We start from the raw sequence: 25,236 nt of genomic DNA, 5'->3' as shown, positions 1-25,236 counted from the left end.
TGCTGCACATATTTGAAGCCAAATATCCTTAAAATGAGATAGCTTTTTTAAAAAGTGAGAACTTTGTAGAAAACTAGGTAAAACTACATTAGGTACAAAATGTAAAAAATATTTTAAAACTCAAGGTGAGGAAATTCTGTTGCCCAAATGTATTTCTGTTTGAGGTTATTTGGCCCTTTCAACAAGAGGCTTTCTTAAACTATTGTAAATATACGGGGAGTTTATAATCAGAGCACACTAGAAACAAGCAAGGCCCAAATAACCCCTGAAATTAATCCTTTAGGTAATCGTATTTTTCTAACCAAAAATCATGATGCACATTCTAATGTGTAACACTGTACCATGTACTCCTGGCCTGGAAGGCACTGCCTTGAGAATGGGACTTGACTGTTTCGTCTGTGTTACACAATGCTTGCATGATGCCTGGCATATAAAAGGGATCTTTGAATGATGGCTGAATGTGTAAAGGGAATGACTGACTGAATAAATGAAGAGAAAAGAACAGAAATGAAACTGAAACTGTCAAGAAAAATAAAGGACCAATTTTTGTCATACTTACTTATACTTTTAGCCATGATCCTAATCTTAAGGGTCATCAGTTTAATTTAAACATTTACTTCCTATTGTGTTGTCATTTGATGATTAAAAAGTACTAAAAATATTAAATGAGTGGTTTAGAAGTGTATTATTTGGAGAGTGTGGGAATAATTCTTAAAGTTATATCACCTTTGGGCTTCCCTGGTGGCGCAGCAGTTGAGAGTCCGCCTGCCGATGTAGGGGACATGGGTTCGTGTCCCGGTCCGGGAAGATCCCACATGCCGCGGAGCGGCTGGGCCCGTGAGCCATGGCCGCTGGGCCTGCGCGTCCGGAGCCTGTGCTCCGCAACGGGAGAGGCCACAACAGTGAGAGCCTCGAGTACTGAAAAAAAAAAAAAAAAAAAGTTATATCACCTTTTGGAAGAACCATTTTGGAGGTTTCTAATGTTATGTTTTGACTGGGATATTATTTAATGTGCACTTGGCTGGTTGGTGAGATGATTTGAGGGGAAAAGGTAGTTAATAAAATGCCTTTTTGTACTAGGATTTCTTCTAATAATATATGGGTTCTCATATTACTTTCTTATGTTAGTGAAAAAAAGAATTCAGATCTTTTCTCTTTTTATCTTCCTATACTGTTCTTCAGTTTCTACTCTCTGTTTTTCAAAATGAAAGTTTATGCTCTTCTCTTTCACTTTGCTACTAATTTTAATTATATGTCTCATTAGTCTCTCTTAAAATCCTGAGTAATAGCAGTGTTCAGTTGTATAGTTTTATTTATGAAGTTCTATGATGTGATTGTTTTTTGGACATTCAGTCCTTTTACTTAGGGAACATAAAGTGTAAAGAAACAGTTCAGATGTTTTCCATGAAGTATGATGTCTGTAGAGGCTTAGCTGTATAATCAGGGAAAGACCTCTAATTCCCCATATTTTCAAGTTTCCCTACTTGTTTGGGAGAACATAAGCAAGTATGAATATAATATCACATGGTTGTAAGAATCCCAGGGAAGTTATCTATACTTTTTGACAGATGGTATGTTATTTTTTTTCAGGTTTTTTTCTTTTTTTTTTTTTTTTGGAGTATAATTGCTTTACAGTGTTGTGCTGTACAGTGAAGTGAATCAGCTATATGTATACCTATATCCCCTCCCTCTTGGACCTCCTTCCCACCCGCCCCATCCCACCCATCTAGGTCATCACAGAGCACTGAGCTGAGCTCCCTGTGCTATACAGCAGGTTCCCGCTAGCTGTCTATTTTACACATGGTAGTGTATTTATGTCAAAGCTAATCTCCCAATTTGTCCTACCCTCCTCTTCCCTCTCTGTGTCCACATGTCCATTCTCTACATTTGTGTCTCTATTCCTGCCCTGAAAATAGGTTCATTTGTACCATTTTTCTAGATTCCACATATATGCATTAATATACGATATTTGTTTTTCTCTTTCTGACTTACTTCACTCTGTATGACAGACTCTAGGTCCATCCACATCTCTACAAATGACCCAATTTTGTTCCTTTTTATGGCTGAGTAATATTCCCTTGTATACATGTACCACATCTTCTTTATCCATTCATCTGTTGTTGGACATTTAGGTTGTTTCCATGTCCTGGCTATTGTAAATAGTGCTGCAGTGAACATTGGGGTACATGTGCCCTTTTGAATTATGGTTTTCTCAGGGTATATGCCCAGTAGTGGTATTGCTGGGTCGTATGGTAATTCTATTTTTAGTTTTTTAAGGAACCTCCATACTGTTCTCCCTAGTGGCTATATCAATTTACATTCCCACCAACAGTGCAAAAGGGTTGCCTTTTCTCCACACCCTCTCCCATATTTATTGTTTGTAGATATTTTGATGATGGCCATTCTGACTGGTGTGAGGTGATACCTCATAGTAGTTTTGATTTGCATTTGTCTAATAATTAGTGATGTTGAGCATCTTTTCATGTGCCTCTTGGCCATCTGTATGTCTTCTTTGGTGAAATGTCTGTTTAGGTCTTCTGCCCATTTTTTAATTGGTTTGTTTGTTTTTTTGGTATTGAGCTCCGTGAGCTGTTTGTGTATTTTGGAGATTAATCCATCGTTCGTTGCTTGATTTGCAAATATTTTCTCCCATTCTGAGGGTTGTCTTTTCATCCTGTTTATGGTTTCCTTTGCTGTGCAAAAGCTTTTAAGTTTAGTTGGGTCCCATTTGTTTATTTTTATTTTTATTTTCATTACTCAAGGAGGTGGGTCAAAAAAGATCTTGTTTTGATTTATGTCAAAGAGTTCTTCCTATGTTTTCCTCTAAGAGTTTTATAGTGTCTGGCCTTACATTTAGGTCTCTAATCCATGTTGAGTTTATTTTTGTGTATGGTATTAGGGAGTGTTCTAACTTCATTCTTTTACATGTTGCTGTCCAGTTTTCCCGGCACCACATATTGAAGAGGCTGTCTTTTCTCCATTGTATTTTCTTGCCTCCTTTGTCATAAATTAGGTGACCATATGTGACCACTTATCTAGCATAGATGTGAAATTAATTAAATATGCCCTTGTCAGTTTTTGTAGTAGATTAATCTCCACCCCTTAAAACTTTAATTTGCCAATTTCATTTTGCTAAGACATTCTCATTTTTTGTGACTTTATTTCCACTGAATACTTTCAATTTAATCCATGTCTTCAAAAATTCTCTCTAGTGCCCCAGGTTCTTCAAAGCTGTACAGCGTTCATTGAGAGATATGGCATCGTGGATGGAATATATCGTCTCTCTGGCGTTGCCTCCAATATCCAGAGACTACGGTAAAACCTCATATGGCATTTTCTTTTTCGTTCCTACTGTAATTCATTAAAATGAAACTGTTTCAAAATTAAGTCACTTATATTGATAACCGTAATTTTCCGTAAGATAGTTTAGATAAAGTAGGAAATAATATCCATATTGTTCTCTGTGTATATTTTCCTAAATGCCGTCTCTTCGTTTGTAGTATCAGAAAACCACGTCCCTTAATCTCTTCAATACTTGTATTTTCTCTTTGCAATATTTGAAGATTTTTAAAAATTGAATTTGAACCTATGATAACCATGAGAGATGATAATTTACATTATAATAGAATTATTCTTTAGTTAATTACAGTTGATGAGAGCGACCTTTCTAATCTCCTTTCACCTGGGCTTTGTAGTGTATGTTCAAGTGTGCATTTATTGCATTTTGCACATCCTCTCCCATTATAGTCTCAGAGACAAGAATACTGGTATCCTTTACACCAGCAATAGAATTTTTAATTTTTGCTTAATCTCTTAGATTCTAGTCTATTCTTAACATGTTATTATCCTTTATTTTTCACTGTGGTGCATGATAATTGCCATTATTCTACAGCATTTTAAGGTTCTGATTTGACCACAGAGTTCATCTCTATTTTCAGGAATACATGTTTGGAAAATAACTGAAATTGATTCTTTTCTTTTTTTTTAATAGATCTTTATTGGAATATAATTGCTTCACAATACCATGTTAGTTTCTGTTGCACAACAAAGCGAATCAGCCATATGCATACACAGGTCCCCATATCCCCTCCCTCTTGAGCCTCCCTCCCATCCTCCCTATCCCAGCCCTCTAGGTCATCACAGAGCACCGAGCCAATCTCCCTGTGCTATGCTGCTGCTTCCCACCAGCCAACGGTTTTACATTTGGTAGTGTATATATGTCGATGCTATTCTCACTTTGCCCCAGCTTCCCCCTCCCACCCCATGTCCTCAGGTCCATTCTCTATGTCTACCTCTTTATTCCTGCCCTGCAACTAGGTTCATCAGTACCTTTTTTTTTAAGATTCCATATATATGAGTTAGCATATGGTATTTGTTTTTCTCTTTCTGACCTACTTCACTCTGTATAACAGACTCTAGGTCCATCCGCATCTCTGCAAACGACCCAATTTCGTTCCTTTTTATGGCTGAATAATATTCCATTGTATATATGTGCCACATCTTCTTTATCCATTCATCTGTCATTGGACATTTAGGTTGTTTCCATGTCCTGGATATTGTAAATAGTGCTGCAGTAAACATTGTGGTACATGTCTGTTTTTGAATTACGGTTTTCTCAGGGTATGTGCCCAGTAGTGGGATTGCTGGGTCATATGGTAGTTCTATTTTTAGTTTAGTTTTTTTTTTTAATAAATTTATTTATTTATTTATTTATTTACTTATGGCTGCGTTGGGGCTTCATTGCTGCACGTGGGCTTTCTCTAGTTGCGACAAGCAGGGACTGCTCTATTGTGGTGTGTGGGCTTCTCATTGCAGTGGCTTCTCTTGTTGCAGAGCATGGGCTCTAGGCATGCAGGCTTCAGTAGTTGTGGCACACGGGCTTAATCATTCTGTCTCATGGGCTCCAGAGTGCAGGCTCAGTAGTTGTGGTGCACAGGCTTAGTTGCTCCATGGCATGTTGGATCTTCCTGGACCAGGGCTCGAACCTGTGTCCCCTGCATTGGCAGACGGATTCTTAACCCCTGCACCACCAGGGAAGTCCTATTTTTAGTTTTTTAAGGACCCTCCATACTGTTTCCCATAGTGGTTGTATCAATTTACATTCCTGCCAACAGTGCAGAAGGGTTCCCTTTTTACCACACCCTTTCCAGCATCAAATTGTTTCTAGATTTTTTGATAATGGCCATTCTGACTGGTTTGAGGTGATACCTCATTGTAGTTTTGATATGCATTTCTCTAACAATTAGTCATGTTGAGCATCTTTTCATGTGCCTCCCAGCCATCCATATGTCCTCCTTGGTGAAATGTATACCTAGGTCTTCCACATGTTTTTTAACTGGATTGTTTGTTTTATTGATATTGAGCTCCATGAGCTGTTTGTATATTTTGGAGATTAATCCTTTGTTGTTTCGTTTGCAAATATTTTCTCCAATTCTGAGGGTTGTCTTTTTGTCTTGTTTACGGTTTCCTTTGCTGTGCAAAAGCTTTTAAGTTTTATTAGGTCCCATTTGTTTATTTTTGTTTTTATTTCCATTACTCTAGGAGGTGGGTCAAAAAAGATCTTGCTGTAGTTTATGTCAAAGAGTGTTTTCCTATGTTTTCCTCTAAGAGGTTTATAGTGTCTGGTTTTACATTTAAGTATTTAATCCATTTTGAGTTTATTTTTGTGTGTGGTATTAGGTAGTGTTCTAATTTTATTCTTTTACATGTAGCTGTCCAGTTTTCCCAGCACCACTTATTGAAGAGGCTGTCTTTTCTCCATTGTATGTTCTTGCCTCCTTTGTCATAAATTAGGTGACCGTACGTGCATGCGTTTATCTCTGGGCTTTCTATCCTGTACCATTGATCTATATTTCTGTTTTTGTGCCAGTACCATACTGTCTTGATTACTGTAGCTTTGTGGTATAGTTTGAAGTCAGGGAGCCTGATTCCTCCAACTCTGTTTTTCTTTCTCAAGACTGCTTTGGCTATTTGGGGTCTTTTGTGTTTCCATACAAATTGTAAAATTTTTTGTTCTAGTTCTGTGAAAGATGCCATTGGTAGTTTGATAGGGATTGCATTGAATCTGTAGATTGCTTTGGGTAGTATAGTCATTTTCACAAATATTGATCCTTCCAATCCAAGAACATGGTATATTTCTCCACCTGTTTATGTCATCTTTGATTTCTTTCATCAGTGTTTTATAGTTTTCTGAGTAGAAGTCTTTTGCCTCCTTAGGCAGGTTTATTCCTAGGTATTTTATTATGTTGCAGTGGTAGATGGGTGTGTTTCCTTCATTTCTCTTTCTGATTTTTCGTTGTTGGTGCATAGGAATGCCAGAGATTTCTGTGCATTAATTTTGTATCCTGCAACCTTACCAAATTCATTGATTAGTTCTAGTAGTTTTCTGGTGCATCTTTAGGATTTTCTATTATAGTATCATGTCATCGCAAACTGACAGTTTTACTTCTTCTTTTCCAATTTGTACTCCTTTTATTTCTTTTTCTTCTCTGATTGCTGTGACTAGGACTTCCAAAACTATGTTGAATAAGCGTGGTGAAAGTGGACATCCTTGTCTTCTTCCTGATCTTAGTGGAAATGCTTTCAGTTTTTCACCATTGAGTATGATGCTTACTGTGGGTTTGTCATATATGGCCTTTGCTATGTTGAGGTAGGTTCCCTCTATGCCCATTTTCTGGAGACTTTTTATCATAAATAGGTGTTGAATTTTGTTAGAAGCTTTTTCTGCATCTATTGAGATGATCACATGGTTTTTATTCCTTAATTTGTTGATGTGGTGTTTCACATTGATTTGCATATATTGAAGAATCCTTGCATCCCTGGGATAAATCCCACTTGATCATGGTATATGATCCTTTTAATGTGCTGTTGGATTCTGTTTGCTATTATTTTGTTGAGGATCTTTGCATCTATGTTCATCAGGGATATTGGTCTATAATTTTCTTTCTCTGTGATATCTTTTTCTGCTTTTGGTATCAGGGTGTTGGTGACCTCATAGAATGAATTTGGGAGTGTTTCTCCCTCTGCAGTTTTTGGGAAGAGTTTGAGAAGGATCGGTGTTAGCTCTTCTCTAAATGTTTGATAAAATTTTCCTGTGAAGCCATCTGCTCCTGGACTTTTGTTTGTTGGAAGATTTTTAATTATGCTTTCAATTTCATTATTTTTGATAGGTCTGTTTATATATTCTAAATCTTCCTGGTTCAGTCTTCGAAAATTGTACCTTTCCAACAATTTGTCCATTTCTTTGTGGTTGTCCATTTTATTGGCATGCAGTTGTTTGTAGTATTCTCTTATAATCCTTTGTATTTCTGCTGTGTCAGTTGTGATTTCTCCTTTTTCATTTCTAATTTTATTGTTTTGCCTCCTCTTCCTTTTTTTATTGATGAGTCAGGCTAAGGGTTTATCCATTTTGTTTATCTTCTTAAAGAACCAGCTTTTAGTTTTTGGGTTTTTTTGTTTTTTTTTTTTTGCGGTACACAGGCCTCTCACTGCTGTGGCCTCTCCCGCTGCGGAGCACAGGCTCCGGATGCGCAGTCTCAGCAGCCATGGCTCACGGGCCCAGCCGCTCCACGGCATGTGGGATCTTCCTGGACCGGGGCACAAACCCGTGTCCCTTGCGTCGGCAGGCGGACTCTCAACCACTGCGCCACCAGTGAAGCCCTCAGCTTTTAGTTTTATTGATCTTTGCTGTTGTTTTTTCATTTCTCTTTCATTTATTTCTGCTCTGATCTTGTTGATTTCTTTCCTTCTACTGACTTTGGGTTTTCTTGTTCTTGTTTCTCTAGTTGTTTTAAGTGCAGGGTTAGATTGTTTATTTGAGATTTTTCTTGTTTCTTGAGGTGAGATTGAATTGCTATAAACTTCCCTCTTAGAACTGCTTTCGCTGTGTCCCATAGGTTTTGGGTTGGCATGTTTTCGTTGTCATTTGTTTCTATGTATTTTTTTAATTTCTTTTTTGATTTCTTCAGTGATCTCTTGGTTATTTAGGAGCACAGTGTTTAGCCTCCGTGTATTTGTGTGTTTTACAGTTTCTTTCCTGTATTGATTTCCGATCTCATGGCGCTGTGGTCGGAAAAGATGCTTGATATGATTTCAGTTTTCTTAAATTCTCCGAGCCTTCATTTGTGACCCAAGATGTGATCTATCCTGGAGAACTTTCTGTGTGCACTTGAGAAGAAAGTGTATTCTGCCATTTTTGGATGGAATGTTCTATAAATATCAGTTAAATCTCTCTGATCTAGTGTGTCATTTAAAGCTTGTGTTTCCTTATTTATTTTCTGTTTGGATGATCTGTCTATTGGTGTAAGTGGTGTGTTAAAGTCCCCTACTATTATTGTGTTACTGTTGATTTCTCCTTTCATGGTTGTTAGCATTTGCCTTATGTATTGAGGTGCTCCTATGTTGGGTGCATAAACATTTAAAATTGTTATATCTTCTTCTTGGATTGATCCTTTGATCATTATGTATTGTCCTTCCTTATATCTTGTAACATTCTTTATTTTAAAGTCTATTTTGTCTGAGATGAGAATTGCTACTCCAGCTTTCTTTTGATTTCCATTTGCATGGAATATCTTTTTCCATCCCCTCTATCTCAAGTCTGTATGTGTCCCTAGGTCTGAAGTGGGTCTCTTGTAGACAGCATATGTATGAGTCTTGTTTTTGTATCCATTCAGCCAGTCTGTGTCTTTGGGTTGGGGCATTTAACCTATTTACATTCAAGGTTATTTTCAATATGTATGTTCCTGTTACCATTTTCTTAATTGTTTTGGGGTTTGTTTTGTGGGTCTTTTTCTTCTCTTGTGTTTCCCGCCTAGAGAAGTTCCTTTAGCATTTGTTGTAAAGCTGGTTTGGTGGTGTGAATTCTCTTAGCTTTTACTTGTTTGAAAAGCTTTTGACTTCTCCATGGAATCTGAATGAGATCCTTGCTGGGTAGAGTAATCTTGGTTGTAGGTTTTTCTCTTTCATCACTTTAAGTATATCCTGCCACTCCCTTCTGGCTTGCAGGGTTTCTGCTGAAAAATCAGCTGATAACTTTATGGGGGTTCCTTCGTATGTTATTTTTTGTTTTTCCTTTGCTGCTTTTAATATTTTTCCTTTGAATTTAATTTTTGTTAGTTTGATTAAGATGTGTCTTGGTGTGTTTTTCCTAGGGTTTATCCTGTATGGGACTCTCTGTGCTTCCTGGACTTGGGTGACTATTTCCTTTCCCATGTTAGGGAAGTTTTCAACTATAATCTCTTCAAATATTTTCTCAGACCCTTTGTTTTTCTCTTTTTCTTCTGGGACCCCTATAATTTGAATGTTGGTGTGTTTAGTGTTGTCGCAGAGGTCTCTTAGATTGTCTTCAGTTCTTTTCATTCTTTTTTCTTTATTCTGCTCCTCAGCAGTTATTTCCACCATTTTGTCTTCCAGCTCACTTATTTGTTCTTCTGCCTCAGTTATTCTGTTATTGATTCCTTCTAGTGTTTTTTCATTTCAGTTATTGTGGTGTTCATCTCTGTTTGTTTGTTCTTTAGTTCTTCTAGATCTTTGTTAAACATTTCTTATATTTTCTCAATCCGTGCCTCCATTCTATTTCCGAGATTCTGGATCATCTTTACTATCACTATTCTGAATTCTTTTTCAGGTAGATTGCCTATTTCCTCTTCATTTATTTGGGCTTGTAGGTTTTTACCTTGCTCCTTCATCTGTGATGTATTTTTTTGCTTTCTCATTTTTTTAAAAAAATTTTTTCGTGAGTGGGCTTGTATTTCTGCCTTACTGGTTGTTTGGCCTGAGGCTTCCAACATGGAAGTTTGTAGGCTGTTGGGTACAGCTGCAGTTTGTAGGCTGTTGGGTAGAGCTGGGTCTTGGTGCTGAGGTGAGGAGCTCCATGAATCCTCACTCCGATGAATATTCCCTGGGGTCTGAGGTTCTGTGTTAGTCCAGTGGTTCAGACTCAGAGCTCCCACCACAGGAGCTTTGGCCCAACCCCCGGCTCGTGAACCAAGATCCCACAAGCCACGTGGGGCGGCAAAAAAAAAAAAAAAGAATAACAAAGTAAAAAATAAAATTAGGAAACTAACAGATATGTTAGAAAGGATATAAAAATATAGATGAATCAACATCCAGAAGATACCTCAGTACCACAATAGTGAAAAAAGAGGAGGAGGGAAAAGGAAAAAAATTTGTTTAAATGGGAGAAAAGGCCTTGGCTGTGGAGGACAGGGCCTAAGGAAGGGCAAGGTTTGGGTGGTGGGCGGGGCCTATGTTTAGGACCCAGAAGGCTGGAAAAGGCCCTGGGGGCTGTGGGGGCAGGGCCATTAGTGGGCGAGGCAGTTGCACTCCTCTCCTCTCCTGCTCTTCCGGTCTGGGAGGCTCCCTCCCCCCTGCCTCTCCTGATCTCCCCGCCCTCAGGAGCGTCGATCCTGTCTGGCCTCTACTTCTCCTCCCGCCTCAGTCCCCCTGCGTCCTACTCGTTCACTTGGGGGTTCCTCCTGTCTCCTTGGGATCAGAGCCCCCCACCAGCAGCCGGCAGGTGCCTTAGTTGTGGGGAGATGCTAACTCTGCATCTTCCCACACCACCATCTTGACTCCGCCTCCTCAAATTGATTCTTTTACTGAAAAAGGTTTCAATCTTTAGTTTCGGACGCAGCAGATCTCATATTCAGATTGTCCACATACATTTAATCCTCTAGGTTCATAAGGGTCTCATGTCTGTAGATTAATATTAGTTAACCGCCTCAGAGTGAGCTTCATCTGCCTTAGTGTTCTGAGCACAATTTTTATTTCACTCACTGTAATGCTGCAGATTTTGCTTTCTTTTAAAATTTGGTGTTGGCTGGGAATTGCTTTATATTGTTTCTGGCTTCCTTATCCCTCATCCATAAAGCACTCCTGAACTGTACTTCTTGTACCTGAGGAATTTCTGCACATAGTCATACATGGACCAGCTGCCATTCAACTCTAGTTTTCAGAATTGCCAAAACATTGGGTATTTAAACCATTAGGAATTAGAAGTCCTGTTTTCAGATCTCTGGTAAGAGCTGCTCTTTCACACACATTTCAGAGATTTCTGTCCATTTTAATATTAAAGCTGTTCCCTTAATTTCCATTTAGAAAAACACTTGTTTCATGATCAGACATTGGATTACTACTGAAGCCCAAATATAACTTCTATGAAATATAGTCATTTGAAGAAAATATTAACTCACTGAGGTAGAGGTTAATACTTTGGACCTTTCCTTTCTGTTTTAAAGTCATATTTGCCTTTCTTTCAAAAAAATAGTTTTGTTGTCTCTCATCTATCTTTTTAGCCATGAATTTGACTCTGAACATGTTCCCGACCTGACAAAAGAACCCTACGTTCAAGACATCCATTCCGTGGGCTCCCTGTGTAAGCTGTATTTCCGAGAGCTCCCAAACCCTTTGCTCACCTACCAGCTGTATGAGAAGTTTTCTGTGAGTACAAGTCACTTTTAGGTCAAGTTCTGTTTGGAGTTTTCCTGTGGTTTTGTTCAAAATGTGTGAAGATTGGTTTGGTCATATGAGATAGTTGTATGAGGAAGAGGGATCCTTTAACGAAAATAAAAACACTGTACTGCTAGCTGGTCCACAATCTTCACTGTTTTCACATTTTCACTCTTTCGGTTTCTGACTTTGAGCCACTAATCTTATAACCCTCGATACTGGTTATCATAAAATTTTAAAAATATTATGTTTTAATAGATTTCAGTGTCTATATAGTGTGGAAACAAAGTTTACTTCCTTGAATGCTGCATTGTTTTTCCTCATAGTTCAGCATCAAAGAGTAAAGTCAGTTAATCTCAAAGTGAAACTGAATTGTAAATGAAGAACTTTCATTTTTACCAACAAAGCCTAATAGTTCATTTTGCATTATGGTTGTTCTAGGATGCTGTTTCAGCAGCAACAGATGAAGAAAGGCTGATAAAAATTCATGATGTCATCCAGCAGCTCCCCCCTCCACACTACAGGTAAACCGCATGTAAAATACCAGCCAAAAGTAGAAGTCAGTTGTGTAAAAGTGGGTTCTGGGGTTTCTGTTTAAATTTACTTGGAGTTCTAACTATTTAAACTTCTGTTTTTCCATACATTTGTATTTATTTGTCTTTGTATTCTCAGGGTCTGGCACAGTGCTTGGCATCCAGTAGGCACTTAACAAATGTATGAATGAATGAACAAATGGATGGTTGACTGGGCCCGTTTGTTCGTTTGTTTTTTGAGACACTGAGAAATTGCTGAAGGTAGTGGGTGTATGACCACAGGTGTGAATACATAGTGAATTGCTTTGCTTAAATCCAAAATAAATCCAAAATATTGACACAGTGCTGGGTGCCTGTTTACTTGTTTACCCAGAAGATGACCCTTGAGGAATCTTCACTTTTTTAAATTCCTTTTTTCTTTTTGCTGTTTTATATGGGTGATTTCCATTGCTTTGTCTTCTAGCTCGCTAATCCATCCTTCTGCTTCATCCAGTCTGCTCTTGAATCCCTCTAGTATATTTTTTAGTTAGATTATTTTATTTTTCAGCTCTGTAACTTCTGTTTGGAACTTTCTTGTATTTTTCTCTTTGTTGAAGATCTCTCTGTTCATCCATTCTTTTCTCAAGTTTAATGAGCATCTTTATGACCATTACTTTGAACTCTTTATCTCTGTTTCATTAGCGTCTTTTTCTGAGGTTTTGTCTTACTCTTTCATTTGGAATATAACCCTTTTTCCCTTCGTTTTGCCTGACCCTCTGTGTGTGTTTCTACGTATTAGTTGAAACAGCTGTCTCCTCCAGTTTTGAAGGAGTGGCTGCTGAGAGATTTGGGGGGGGGGGTGTCTGTTGTCTCTGCAGTGCCCTGGGGGTGATAGCCTGACAACATCTGTCTGTCCGATTATTTCAGTGCTCTGGGGCTCAGAAACGCAAGGCATTCAGGGGGTTGCTCACACCTTCCAGATCTGGCAGAGGTGGGGTCAGAGCTCAGGGAGGAGGGAGCTCCATGTTTGTCATATCCCTCCCACTTGTGGGCCACCTGCCATGGATGGAGGTAACTGGCACAACTGCATCTTTCCCCTCCGCTCCATCCCAGTGGGGCTTTCCCACACCACTTTTTTGTCCTTTCTGTAGAAGAGCTGCTCTGCCAGCCTTTAGGCTTTTTGTGGAGAGAGTCATCCTATGGGTATCTAGTTATAGCTTTGGTGTGTCCGTGTGAGGAGGTAAGCTCAGGATCTTCCTGTACCACCATTTTGAACCCTCTCTTTCGTTGCTGCTTTTTAAAACCCAATTTAATTTGTATGTTGGCTTCGACTCTCAGAAATACTGTTGCTATGTCTGAGAAGACAGAATAAAATGGAGGATAACTGCCGTTTAGTGAGAGAAAGAAAATGGCATAAATTATGGATTGATTATAGTGTACAAAGAAGCAAAAAGATAAAATTTTAAAATTTCAGTTACTGACAAGAAATTGAATTCAGTAGATTTTTTAATTCACAAATTAAGTAATTTAGTGCTGATCTTTTCAAAATGACATTGTTCATATATATATTTTTTAATTGGCACTAAATTTGGCACTAAATCAACATGAAAATTTTCAATCAACATTAAAAACCAACACCTCTTTTGGTCAACCCTGTAGCTGTCAATGCCTGGCGGTCGAGTCAGGAGGTAACTCAGCGTTGGCTTGTCCTGTTGCTGTGGCCTGTCTTAGGAGGGGCGCGAGAACTCTGAGGGGTCTTAAGGACCCACTGAACAGTGGGAAAAACCTCAAAAGAACTTTTGTGAAGCAAGCTTAAGAAATTTAGGTGTTTAGCCCTTTAAAAGAAGGTTGAGAAGACAAATCTGATCAACACACAGTTATTACAAAATAGTTTTAAGGGGGACCAGGAATTTCTTTAACTTACCGGAAAAAGAAACCTAGCGCAATAGGTTGAGAATATTGGCTTTCGTAGATAGACCCAAGTTTGAATTTCCAGCTTCATCACTTACTAGCTGTGTGGCCTCTCCAAGCATCAATCTCCATATATGTGAAAATACTAACAATACTAACAATGCCTTCTGAAGAGGATGCCTTTTAATGTAATGAGATCAAATGTGTGAATGAGTCTGGCCTTTAATATTTTTTTTAGTATAAAGCATAGAAAGACAGATGATTAGATTTAAGCCGAGGCTTCTTTATAGTTTTACATGAGGTACTACGTGAATATCTTTTCTCTCTAAATTAAAATGGTCAATATAACTTATGTACATAGTTTTAAAAAGTCAAACGCTTATGCAAAGCTGGCAGCAAAAAACCAGCAGTCCTGGGGCTTTCCTGATGGTGCAGTGGTTAAGAATCCACCTGCCAATGCAGGGGACACGGGTTCGAGCCCTGGTCTGGGAAGATCCCACATGCCACGGAGCAACTAAGCCCGTGCACCACAACTACTGAGCCTGCGCTCTAGAGCCTGCAAGCTACAACTACTGAGCCCTTATGCCACAACTACTGAAGCCTGCACACGTAGAGCCCGTGCTCCACAACAAGAGAAGCCACTGCAATGAGGAGCCCACGCACTGCGACAAAGAGTAGCTCCCGCTCGCCGCAACTAGAGAAAGCCCATGCACAGCAACGAAGACCCAATGCAGCCAAAAATAAATAAATAAATAAATAAATAAATAAGCAGCAGTCTCCTCTCCCCGTTCTAATTTCTCTTACCCAGAAGTTATTATTCTCAACTCTTACTTCTAGAGTTTACTCCTCTGTTTCTAAATAGCATGCTTATGTTTTTATTTCCTGATTTTTCATTTTTAGGTGTAATTATTTGCCTTCATTTTGTGGTAAATGAGGGTGTAGCTGTAACTCCCCATCCCCAACAGCACACAAACACACGGCCCCTTCTCTCCTCTTCCTAGTCTGGTTGTATCAGCATTTGGTGTGAAGCCAGAGTTTATTTTCTACGTTGTTGTAACTACTTAACTGTTATTCACAGCTGTGTCTAATAGTATACTAGGATTTTATTTCCCTTTTGGAATAACTGTGTTTTCTTGGAGTGATGGCCTGTTTTTGGTTTGCTGAGTATCTGTTTATTGCTAGTCTGTCCCCTGTCTCTCTCACAGAACTGTGGATGTTCTCTTAGTTGTATTTAAACACATCAAGCAACCTTTTAAAAGAAGTTTCTCCCCATGAAAACACCCCTCCTGGTGCCTTCTGTCCCACTGCTCTGTCTGGGTTGATTGCTCCCTGGATCTCCACGCAGCTCCAGCCCTTCACCTTCCTCCTGGAAATTCCCTCCATCACTTTCTTCACGAGTTAGATCCCTTCTCTTCTGGATCTCTGGCTGTCACCTTCCATGTTTTACTCCCTGCTTTCCTAGTGTACATCTTCAGTAGCTCTGTGAGAAAAGGTGTATGGGAGGTAAATGTTTTGAGACTTTGATATGAAGATGCTCTTATTCTCCTCAATATTTGACTGATAGTTGGCTATAGAATTTTAGTCTGTAAATAGTATTTTCCCATAATTTTGATGGTATTACACTATTGGCATCTAAGCAAAAATGCTGCAGCAAAGTCTGATACGAGAGTGCTACTTTTTTATATGATCTGTTTTGTATTGTGTATATCCTTTCTGGATATCTTTAAATTTAGAACATACCTAGTGGTCCATTTCCTTAGTGACTCATCTTGGAGTGGGTTCTTTTTCATTCTTTGCTCTGGGCACTCACTGGGCTTTTTTGGAAACTTCTGAGACATTTTCTTATATTATTTCCTTGATGGTTCTCATTGCAATGTAAACCTCATCCCTTTTCTTTATTCTCTTTCTGGAATTGTTTTAACTCGTGAACTAGCTCTTTTAGTTTCTCACCTTGTCTTTGTCAGTTTCCACATATGGGTTTCCTCCAGTCCATCTCATGATTAAAAAAAAAAATTACTTCTGAGAACTAACTGCCCGCCTTCCCTTCCTCCCTCTCTTTCTTGTTTCTCTGAATGTTTCTCCTTTATAGCATCCTCTTCTATTCTTATTTCATGGATATATCTCTTCCCTCTGTGAGAATATTATTGATAATTACAGGTTTTGTTTTGTTTTAAATTGTTCTCTGCTCATCACGGTACTTGTTTCTTCCTCATTCGGCGGCTCATCTTTATCAAGACTTTGCAGAGCATTCCACTGAGGTTTCATAGAAATCTTTCTAAAATTTTGTTTTATAAATGTTGATGGCATTTAACTTAACTATGAATTAAAATAACCTTCCATAAACAGTCATAGAAATACTTAACATTGGCTTTAGGTAAGCTTATAATTCAAATGATATTAGTCAAATTATTCAGTATGTTAGCCAAAGAAACTTATTGTGCCTTGGACGTTAATCATCAGTACGGTTTACAGAGGGAATTGAGAGTGTTACTGGTTAATCTTGTGGGTGAATTAAGAGAACATCAGTAAGGAGAGTAGGAAGAAACCCTATCATATATCGTACAGAGAGAGAGTATATATGTGTGTATATATAGAGAGAAAGAGTATGTATGTATATATCATATGTATACATACATGTGTATATTATATACATATATATGTATATATTTCTCATTTAGTGAAGTACAGTTTGTTTTATTTATATTCCTTATATATTTATCCCCTGCAGTGTAGTACATTTATATCACCTATTATATATAATTTCTATATATTATAGAAATTATAGTGCAGGGCTTCTGGAGCCAATGGTCTGTGTTAGCTGTCTGACCTTGTGACCTTGGGCAAGTTCCTTTGCCTCTCTGGGCTCAGTTTCCTTGTTTGTAAGAGAGAGATAATAGTACTTTTCTCATAGGATTGTTACGAATATTAAAAGGAAAGCACTCAGAACAAGGCCTGTTAAATAATTACTATTTATATGAGTTAATAACCATTATTATTATTGTCTGCTGTGTATCTTTATGTTTTTACTTTGTTGTGTATTTTATCTCTACAAACACGTACACAGAAACATAAATGTGTGTGTGCATATATATATATAAAAATATACTCACATACATACATATATATTTCCTACTATATTGATACATATAACTTTTTTACTATATTATGCTTATCTACTCTACTATTATTTATATTTCTTCTACCAAAGTATATATTCTCCTTTATTATATAGATATTTCTTAATAATATGTAGGTATTTCCCCAGGAAATTACATGTATAACTCCCTTGCTGTCTATTCAATCTTCCCTCTTGAACATTATGTACCTTTCCTGCTATATATTATATATTGTACAAATATCCTTCTATATGTTTTTTATATTTACTGTATTGCCTATTCTAGATATAACCCCTCTAAAGTTTAAGCTCCCTGAGGTCACGAATCCTGTCTTATCACTGTATTCTCAGAATAGAAACCTAGCACATAGTAAATGTGCAGTTATATATTGCATATGCATTTTACTTATTTTGTACACTATATATTTTATAGATTGCTGATATATGTCTATGTATATGGAATACGTATATCCTAATATTATCCTCTTCTCTCCTGATGTGCATTTACCTACCATAATGCCCACCTGTTTCATACATATTACTCACTGTATACATATTTCCTCCTTGGCATCTATCTCCTATGTAATGTGTTTTTATATTCTAGTTTCTTCTATGTAAGTTGTGTATCTTGTACTTCATATATCTCTTTTGATTCAGACTTTCTAAGATTTTAACATTCACATTTTCTAATTCCTTAATTGTTCTTGAAAAACATGATTCTTAATAGTGTTCTTTCATGTGAATGAGCCATATGTTATATAAACCTTTCCCCTAATTTGCCTATTTAATCTGTTTGTATGGTGGGAGTTTTTCTCCAATTTTGAACACTGCTATGAGGACCATCCATTTACCTGAATCTTTTGGGGGATCAAGGTTATTTTTTTGGATAAAAATCTAGGAATTCTTGGAAATCAAAAGATCTTAAAAGTTTCTTCCCAAAATAAAGCAGTTTTCAACTTGTATTCCATAAAGGTATATGCAGTTTTATACTCTGCTAAATATGAAATGCTCATTTCATGGCACTCTGACTAAAATTCCCCCTTAGGTTTTAAAACATCTTTACAATTAGATGTGAAGATTTACAGTTAGATGTAAATCTTTACAATTAGGTGTGTGAATAAAATGGTGTCTTTTGTTTTAATTTGCATTTCTTTTAAAATACATTTCTGAAGTGCTTTCATCTTTACCTTCCTCCTTCTACTCCACCGACTCCAAATAATAAAATTTTACATTGTGTTCTAAATACGTTTCTCAAGCTTCCTGTCTCTACATTGTCTCCAGGCCAGCCTCACTTCTGTGTGTCTTTCCTTATTTAACTTGTACAGAAGAAGGACCAAAAATTACCCCCTTTTTTTGCCAGCTAGAGTAGATACTCAATGCTATTGACGAGCACAGACTTTGGAGCCAAGCTGACCTGGGTTTGATTCCAGCACCGCTTGTCTCTGTAACCTGGGCCAACATTGGCTCTGTCACCCATAAAATGGGGGATGGTAACACTGTGCTGTGGGGTCTGTTGTGAGAATCTGGTGAGAGTCCCTGTAGAGGCTTCTTGAACAGTGCCTTGAGCTGTTATCTTCCTTTTCTCAAATTCATGTCAGGCTCCTCTGAATCTTGAAGCCTTATATGTTGACCACAATTTAATTTCTGTTTCAAATAACAATCTTAAACTTCTGTCTTCTGTTCGTTGTCTTTAATAGTTTTGTAAGCTGATAGGTAATACCTCTGTGTTTATCTGACTTGACTTACATTTAAGCTGATCATGCTTTATTTCCCAAAATACTCTGCCCTACTGTTTAATCCCTCTCTCTATAAAAAATTATTTAAATAAATCACACTTAGAATGTATAAGATAAACCAGGATATTAGGATTTGAAGTAGGCTTTCTATCCCAAGAGCATGTTATTTGTTCAAATATTTTCCCTCTTGGGTACCTACTGGAATTTTTCTTTTAACTCTTTTTAGACTTCTGAAATGTTTTCTTTTACAGAAGAAAAGTTTGAATTCTTTCCTGTTAGCATGTCTGCTGCAAGTAGAATAGCATAACTTCTTGATAGTATTTGTCTAGAAACTAAATTTTGTGGAGGATTCACTTCACTGGTGTCCCTGAAACTAAATTTCTAACAGGCAGGAGCAAATATTCCTAAAGATTTCTTTAAAACTGAGGCTGTTTCATTTTCTGAGCCAGTTCTCTCAGAAACTTTCATTTCTTACTGCATCTGCCTTAGACTTTTTTCCTTAGTATTCTGTAGATGTAATTATCATATATAAAATGTAGAGTCCGTAATATTCTGACAGCTCTGTAGTAGTAATAATATTCGAACGTAATAGGCAGCAAAAAAATTTGCTGGGGTTTTTATGGTTTCTTTTTCCATTTTGCCACTGAAAACTTACAAGTTAATTAGTGGAGCCTTTATGCTGTATACTGATACCTGGTGTTTCTTTTTGTTAATATGTTGTATTTCATTTTCCAGAACGCTGGAGTTCCTAATGAGACACTTGTCTCTTCTAGCTGACTATTGTTCCATCACAAATATGCATGCAAAAAACCTAGCAATTGTTTGGGCTCCAAACCTGCTAAGGTAAGTTGCATTTGACTTACGACCTGAAGTAGAAGCAGAGTGACTTTAAATAAAAGTAATTCATCAGTGTTCCTTAAGTATAATTTTTTTTAATTAATTAATTAATTTTATTTATTTTTGGCTGCGTTGGGTCTTTGTTGCTGCGCACGAGCTTTCTCTAGTTGCGGCCAGCGGGGGGCTACTCTTGGTTGCGGTGCGCAGGCTTCTCATTGCGGTGGCTTCTCTTGTTGTGGAGCACGGGCTCTAGGCGTGTGGGCTCAGTAGTTGTGGCTCGAAGGCTCTAGAGTGCAGGCTCAGTAGTTGTGGCACATGGGCTTTGTTGCTCCGCGGCATGTGGAATCTTCCTGGACCAGGGCTTGAACCCGTGTCCCCTACATTGCCAGGCGGATTCTTAACCACTGTGCCACCAAGGAAGTCCAAGGATAATTTTTAAAAGTAAAACTAATGTGTTGTTTTTATGAGCATCTTCCTAAAACAGGCAGTCAGGGTTTAGCCAAGGCACTGTAAAAGTATGCATTCTTCCTCTGGTTTGTCTGTGATTTACACATAAAGCAAAAAATAATGGTCTTTAAGACTGCTGTTTTGGGGACCCTGTGATGGTAATGTTGTTTACCCCACAGATCAAAACAGATAGAATCGGCCTGCTTCAGTGGGACAGCAGCTTTCATGGAAGTGAGAATTCAGTCTGTGGTTGTTGAGTTCATCCTCAATCACGTTGACGTCCTTTTCAGTGGGAAGATCAGCACGGTCATTCAGGAAGGGGCAGGTATGGCTCTAACAGATGTTGTTCACTACCAGGAACATGTGTTAAAACCTCTACCAGTTTGGGAAACTGCATTTCTTATCTCAATTTAATAAATCTGTCTTAGTAGAAAGCAGCTAATTTATATCTGTTCCCCAAAATGCACAATATAACAGTTATTTTGTATGTTTTTAGTGATTACTAAGTATTAGACCTATCATGATCTAAGTTCAGGGCCCATAAAAAATGTATCATGTCACCTATTATTGATGTATATAAAGGTGTAATGTAGAGCAGCAGAAGTAAAATTCCTTCCAAAACTAAAAATACATGAATGATACTAGGCCTTGCCTAGAATCTTTTAAGAAAAGAAAATAGTTAAATTACTTAAGGAATTTTATATTTATATCTATCACTGTTAATAACCTGGTGTGTAATCTTTTATTCCTCACTTAGTATAAGGCTCTATTACTTTTACCATTTAAAAAACTTAATGAAGAAAATATAAAACAACACAGAAAGGGAGATAGATGGATGGACAATAAGCAGATTGTTATATACACCCACAGATATTTACATCTTTCCCCCCCCCCCCACCCCGTGTCATGAAGTTCGACTCTCTTCATTGCTTTTTTTTCTTTCCAAAGCTTCTCTATCAAGACCCAAGTCCCTGCTGGTTTCATCTCCATCCACCAAACTGCTGACACTGGAGGAGGCCCAGGCACGAACACAGGCTCAGGTCAATTCTCCAATTGTGACTGAAAACAAATATATCGAAGTAGGAGAAGGACCTGCTGCACTTCAGGGAAAATTTCACACCATAATTGAGTTCCCACCTGAAAGGTAAAATTCATTTAGTCCTCCTCAAAAATGTGCATTTCATGGCTATTTGTAATTTTCTTTTCTTTTACTTTTGCATTTTAGTATTACTATATTGATTCTGTGCCAGTCCCAGAAAAACCTGTTCCTTCGACTCCGGATGTTACCTCATAGGGACTGATGTGAATGATTCTCGAAAAGCATTACAACATCATGTCATTGTTGGAAAGGAGAGGAAAGTCTGCTGTTCAGGGAATATTGTTAGGAAAATGATACATTTCCTCTATGTAGGGTGTCATTTTCTCTCTGAAATATGTTGTTGAGAAATTTGTTTAGAAATAAACATTGCGACAGCTTATTCAAAAAACAGTGAATGGATGATGGCGTGACATGGGTTCCCACTGAGTTCACAGTAGACCAGTGCTCCTCACAGTGCATCTCCCGACTGGCGGATCATTCTTGGCCAGCCCCAACCCCAGACCCACTGCACCAGAACTCTGGGCTGGGGTCCCGCAGTCAGTCTTTTATCAGACCTTCCAGGTGGTTCTGATGTGTGACAAAGTTTGAGAACCGCTGCTGTTCACTCTCTCAGTGTCCTTTCCAGCTCCTATTCTCTGTTTCTCTAAAGAAATGGTAATAACACGATTTTTATATCTTCTTTACTAAGTTACTGTGGGAAGACTAATGTATGTGAGTTAATTTTGACCTCGGGTTACTGCTTTGGCTATTACATAGGAATGTGAGAACTTCAACTCCGTGGATTTGGATAGTACTAATGAAAGTTGAGAACTTATTTCCGCATGTCAGTATACTTCTCTAAATTCCTTTCATTTCCCTTGGTTAAAATGTCCTGACAATAGTAAGTTAGAACATCTTTGTCATTCTAAGTTTATCTTCAGTTTCTTGAACTTACATGATACCTCTGTAATTTTCTCAAAAACCTCTTTATAGAATAGTAATCAAGAGTGTCGATGTTGGGATACAGATAGACCTGGGTTCCAACTCTGACTGCATTATTTACTAGTTTTACAACATTAAGGAAGTCACTTCAACTTCTTAGTGTCCTAATTTCCTCAGTTGTAAAATGAGAATAATAATACCTACCTCATATGGTTTTATATAACTTAAATGAGGTACTACATACACAGTTAGCATAGTGCCTGGCATTCAATATATGTTAGTTATTTTTCTTAATACTTTTCTTCTTTTTTGGCTTAATTCTCTTTCCTCACAGCTAAAATCATTTTCTTCAACTCCATTTTATTTTTGGAGTTTTAATATTTTCTATTCCCAAATATGTCGTATTCTCACTTATTTCATGGATTGTGAGGTTAGATCCAAATATGAAAATCTGTATAAAAGTTATCTTTGTGAAACTAGTTACTACTATTAAAATTCATAGATTTAATTTTCATTTCCTGCTTTATTTAGCTGCACAGCTCAGCCGCACTGAGGGGAGTGAGCTCTGTGGAAGGTGGAGGTTTACTGTGTCAGCTGGGCCTCTCCAGGCTGCTTGGTTCTTTCCATCATTTATTCATTGTCCATAAGGAAAGGTAGCCCCTTGGGTATCTTTATACAGATTATTTTCTCTCATAGGAGGAGGCCTCAAAATAAAATGAAAAAGTCTCCTGTGGGCAGCTGGCGTTCCTTTTTCAACCTGGGGAAATCATCATCTGTTTCTAAACGAAAGTTGCAGCGTAATGAGAGTGAGCCTTCAGAGATGAAAGCCATGGCTCTGAAAGGTCAGTGCGTCACACCTTCCCTTCTCTCTGCGCTGTGGGAGCAGTTTGCCTGCAGGGCCACGCTTCCCAGCCTGTCATGCGGCTCTTCTCTAACTCAGACACAAACTCACCACATTGTTATAACAGGCTTCAACAGGATACGTCCTAGTTGTGTTGTTACACGTGAATTGTCTTCTTTTACCAGTGTTTTATCCCCAAATACATATTATATGTAAGTGTGCAGAAGTTCCCAATTCCTTTGGAAACTATACAGATAATATGTAGTGTAAATGTGTTTAAAAATTCACAATATATTTGTAATGTAGTTTGTATATTGTTGGTAATAAAAAATAACTGCTGTGGTATTTAAACTTACTAGTCTACATATCTGTAGATTTTAAAAATGACAAAATCGTATTTCAACATGCCTCTAAGAGTTTATAAGTCTTATAACCAAAGAAGGTATCTTTTTACCAGATGATTCATTGATGAGAGTATCTTATTGGATAGATAAATCTATTACTGTGTTGTTGAAAGTACTGCCCTTTTAAAAATCATTTAAATCTACTGATATTAACAGGTTCTGAATCTAGGAAGGAAAGTAGTGCTTACTTCTTGGGTAATGTTAGAAATATAACATTCAGTTCATTTAATTCATCGTTCATTCAGTTTGCAATCATGTACTAAGCATGTGCTAGATATTTTGATAGCAGCTTCTGAAGATAGAAGGAAAATTAAGACACCACCCCTGCCTTCCATGTCTTATGTGGGACATCATATGTGTAAGAAAATAAATGTCATGCAGAATCATAGCTATTGAAATAGAGGCTTATGTGAGGTATTTATGGCAAGAATTGTCAGTTCATGGGGGGAGAGGAAAGAGAACCTTGACTTGGGTTCTGAAGGATAAGTAGGGATTCACCTGATCAACAAGGGACTGAGAAAGGTATTTCAGGAAGTGGGAGCAGAGTGTGTGCTGGTGTGTGGAACAGGGAGCCATGACGAACGTGGCTGGTGGGATGGTACACAAAGAGGTTCCAGTTCTTAGGGGCCCGGGAAGCTTGCTGGAGTTTCGGTTTTGTCCTGCATTCCTTGTGGCCGGCTGGGGGTGGGGGGGTGGCGGTTGTCATTGAATGGCTTTGTTATGGAGTCCAAGCTCCCTCTGCTTGCTGCATGACAGCGGGCCAGTAAATCAGAGACGAGGTATTGAGGCAAGGAATACGGCCGCAGACCGAGAAGATGGCAGACTAAAGTCTCAAAATAACCATCTCATCGGGGGTTTGGATGCCAGCTTCTTTTATGTATAGCACAGAGAGGGGGAGGAGATGAGGAAGTAAAGTAAAAAGGCCTTAAGTTTTGCATATATCACCTGGAATGGCCAGCCTCGGGGAGGGGACGTGTTACTTTCTTGCAGCCATCCCCAGGTGGACAGGGTCCGGATGTTTCCCTGAACAAAGGCACTTTGGTTTAACCTTCAGGCAGAGGAGCAGGGTTCCCCGAGGCAGGCCATTACGTATAGACAGTATCCTTTTAGTGAACCAAAGCAGTGGAGAGCAAAGGTTAAAGTGAAAGAAACAGATCCAACATGTAGTCCTGGTTTGTCTCTTCCCTCTTACACCTTCAGTATATAACATGATCGGGTTTGGGTTTAAGAAAGATGACTTTGGCAACAGCATAGGGAATATATGGGAAGAGGACAAGACCTGGAGGCTGGACAGTAAATCAGGAGACACTTACAATTGTGCAGGCAAGAAAAGATGAGTGTCTGGAATAAGCAGTGGCCATGGGAGTGGGAAATAGATCGGAGAAGTGTTCAGGAAGCTGAATCTACAGGGTGGGTGACCAAATGGTGGTGGAAAACGAGAAAGATAATTTTCAGGTTTTGACTAAATGGTAAGGGAGTTGGTGCCATTATGCCTGTAGGGAACAGTATGTTGGGGAAGAAAAATAATGTGTTAATTTTGGACATAGTGAGTTGGACCTGCCCAAGAGGTGATTAGTAGTATGGATCTGGCATTCAATAAAGGGGTTTAATCTAACTAGAAATGCAGATTTGAAAGTCATGAGCAAACCAAGGGTGAAAACCCTAGGGATGTATTCTATGGCCGAAGGAGAGCCCGTTGAGTGAGGGAAGCGAGTTGGGGCCTGAGTCCTGGAGAAAAGCAGCGTTTAGAGGGTGGAGAAGGCAGAGCTGTCATGAAAGGAGAGTGAGAACAAACGGTGCCTAGGCAGGGAACAGGAGCTGGGCGCCAGCAGTGGAAGTCAGGGAGGAAGGGCTTACAAGGAAGTGTCAGCAGCCTTGAGCACTGCCAAGAGGCTGAAAGAGGCTGAGGATGTTTAACAAATAAGATTCAACATGTGTAATTAGTTAAGTGACCTGTGTTAGTTT

At 38.4% G+C, this 25,236-nt stretch overlaps 1 protein-coding gene across 7 annotated transcripts in view; it reads left to right on the top strand.

Moving 5' to 3' along the window:
* Positions 1-25,236, top strand: part of ARHGAP32 (Rho GTPase activating protein 32) — a 267,370-nt gene that overhangs the window by 229,305 nt on the left and 12,829 nt on the right. For all 7 annotated transcript variants that reach the window (XM_067751560.1, XM_067751559.1, XM_067751558.1 and 4 more), the window contains 7 exons: positions 3,213-3,315; positions 11,295-11,439; positions 11,890-11,972; positions 19,458-19,565; positions 20,186-20,331; positions 20,955-21,150; positions 22,723-22,868. In XM_067751560.1, coding sequence (XP_067607661.1) covers positions 3,213-3,315; positions 11,295-11,439; positions 11,890-11,972; positions 19,458-19,565; positions 20,186-20,331; positions 20,955-21,150; positions 22,723-22,868 — 927 coding nt within the window. The remainder of the gene's footprint in view (positions 1-3,212; positions 3,316-11,294; positions 11,440-11,889; positions 11,973-19,457; positions 19,566-20,185; positions 20,332-20,954; positions 21,151-22,722; positions 22,869-25,236) is intronic.

The sequence above is a fragment of the Pseudorca crassidens genome, chromosome 9 (assembly GCF_039906515.1).
Source record: "Pseudorca crassidens isolate mPseCra1 chromosome 9, mPseCra1.hap1, whole genome shotgun sequence".
Classification (NCBI taxonomy): domain Eukaryota; kingdom Metazoa; phylum Chordata; class Mammalia; order Artiodactyla; family Delphinidae; genus Pseudorca; species Pseudorca crassidens.
Note: the sequence above shows the minus strand (reverse complement) of the source record. Positions and strands in the feature narration are given on the sequence as shown.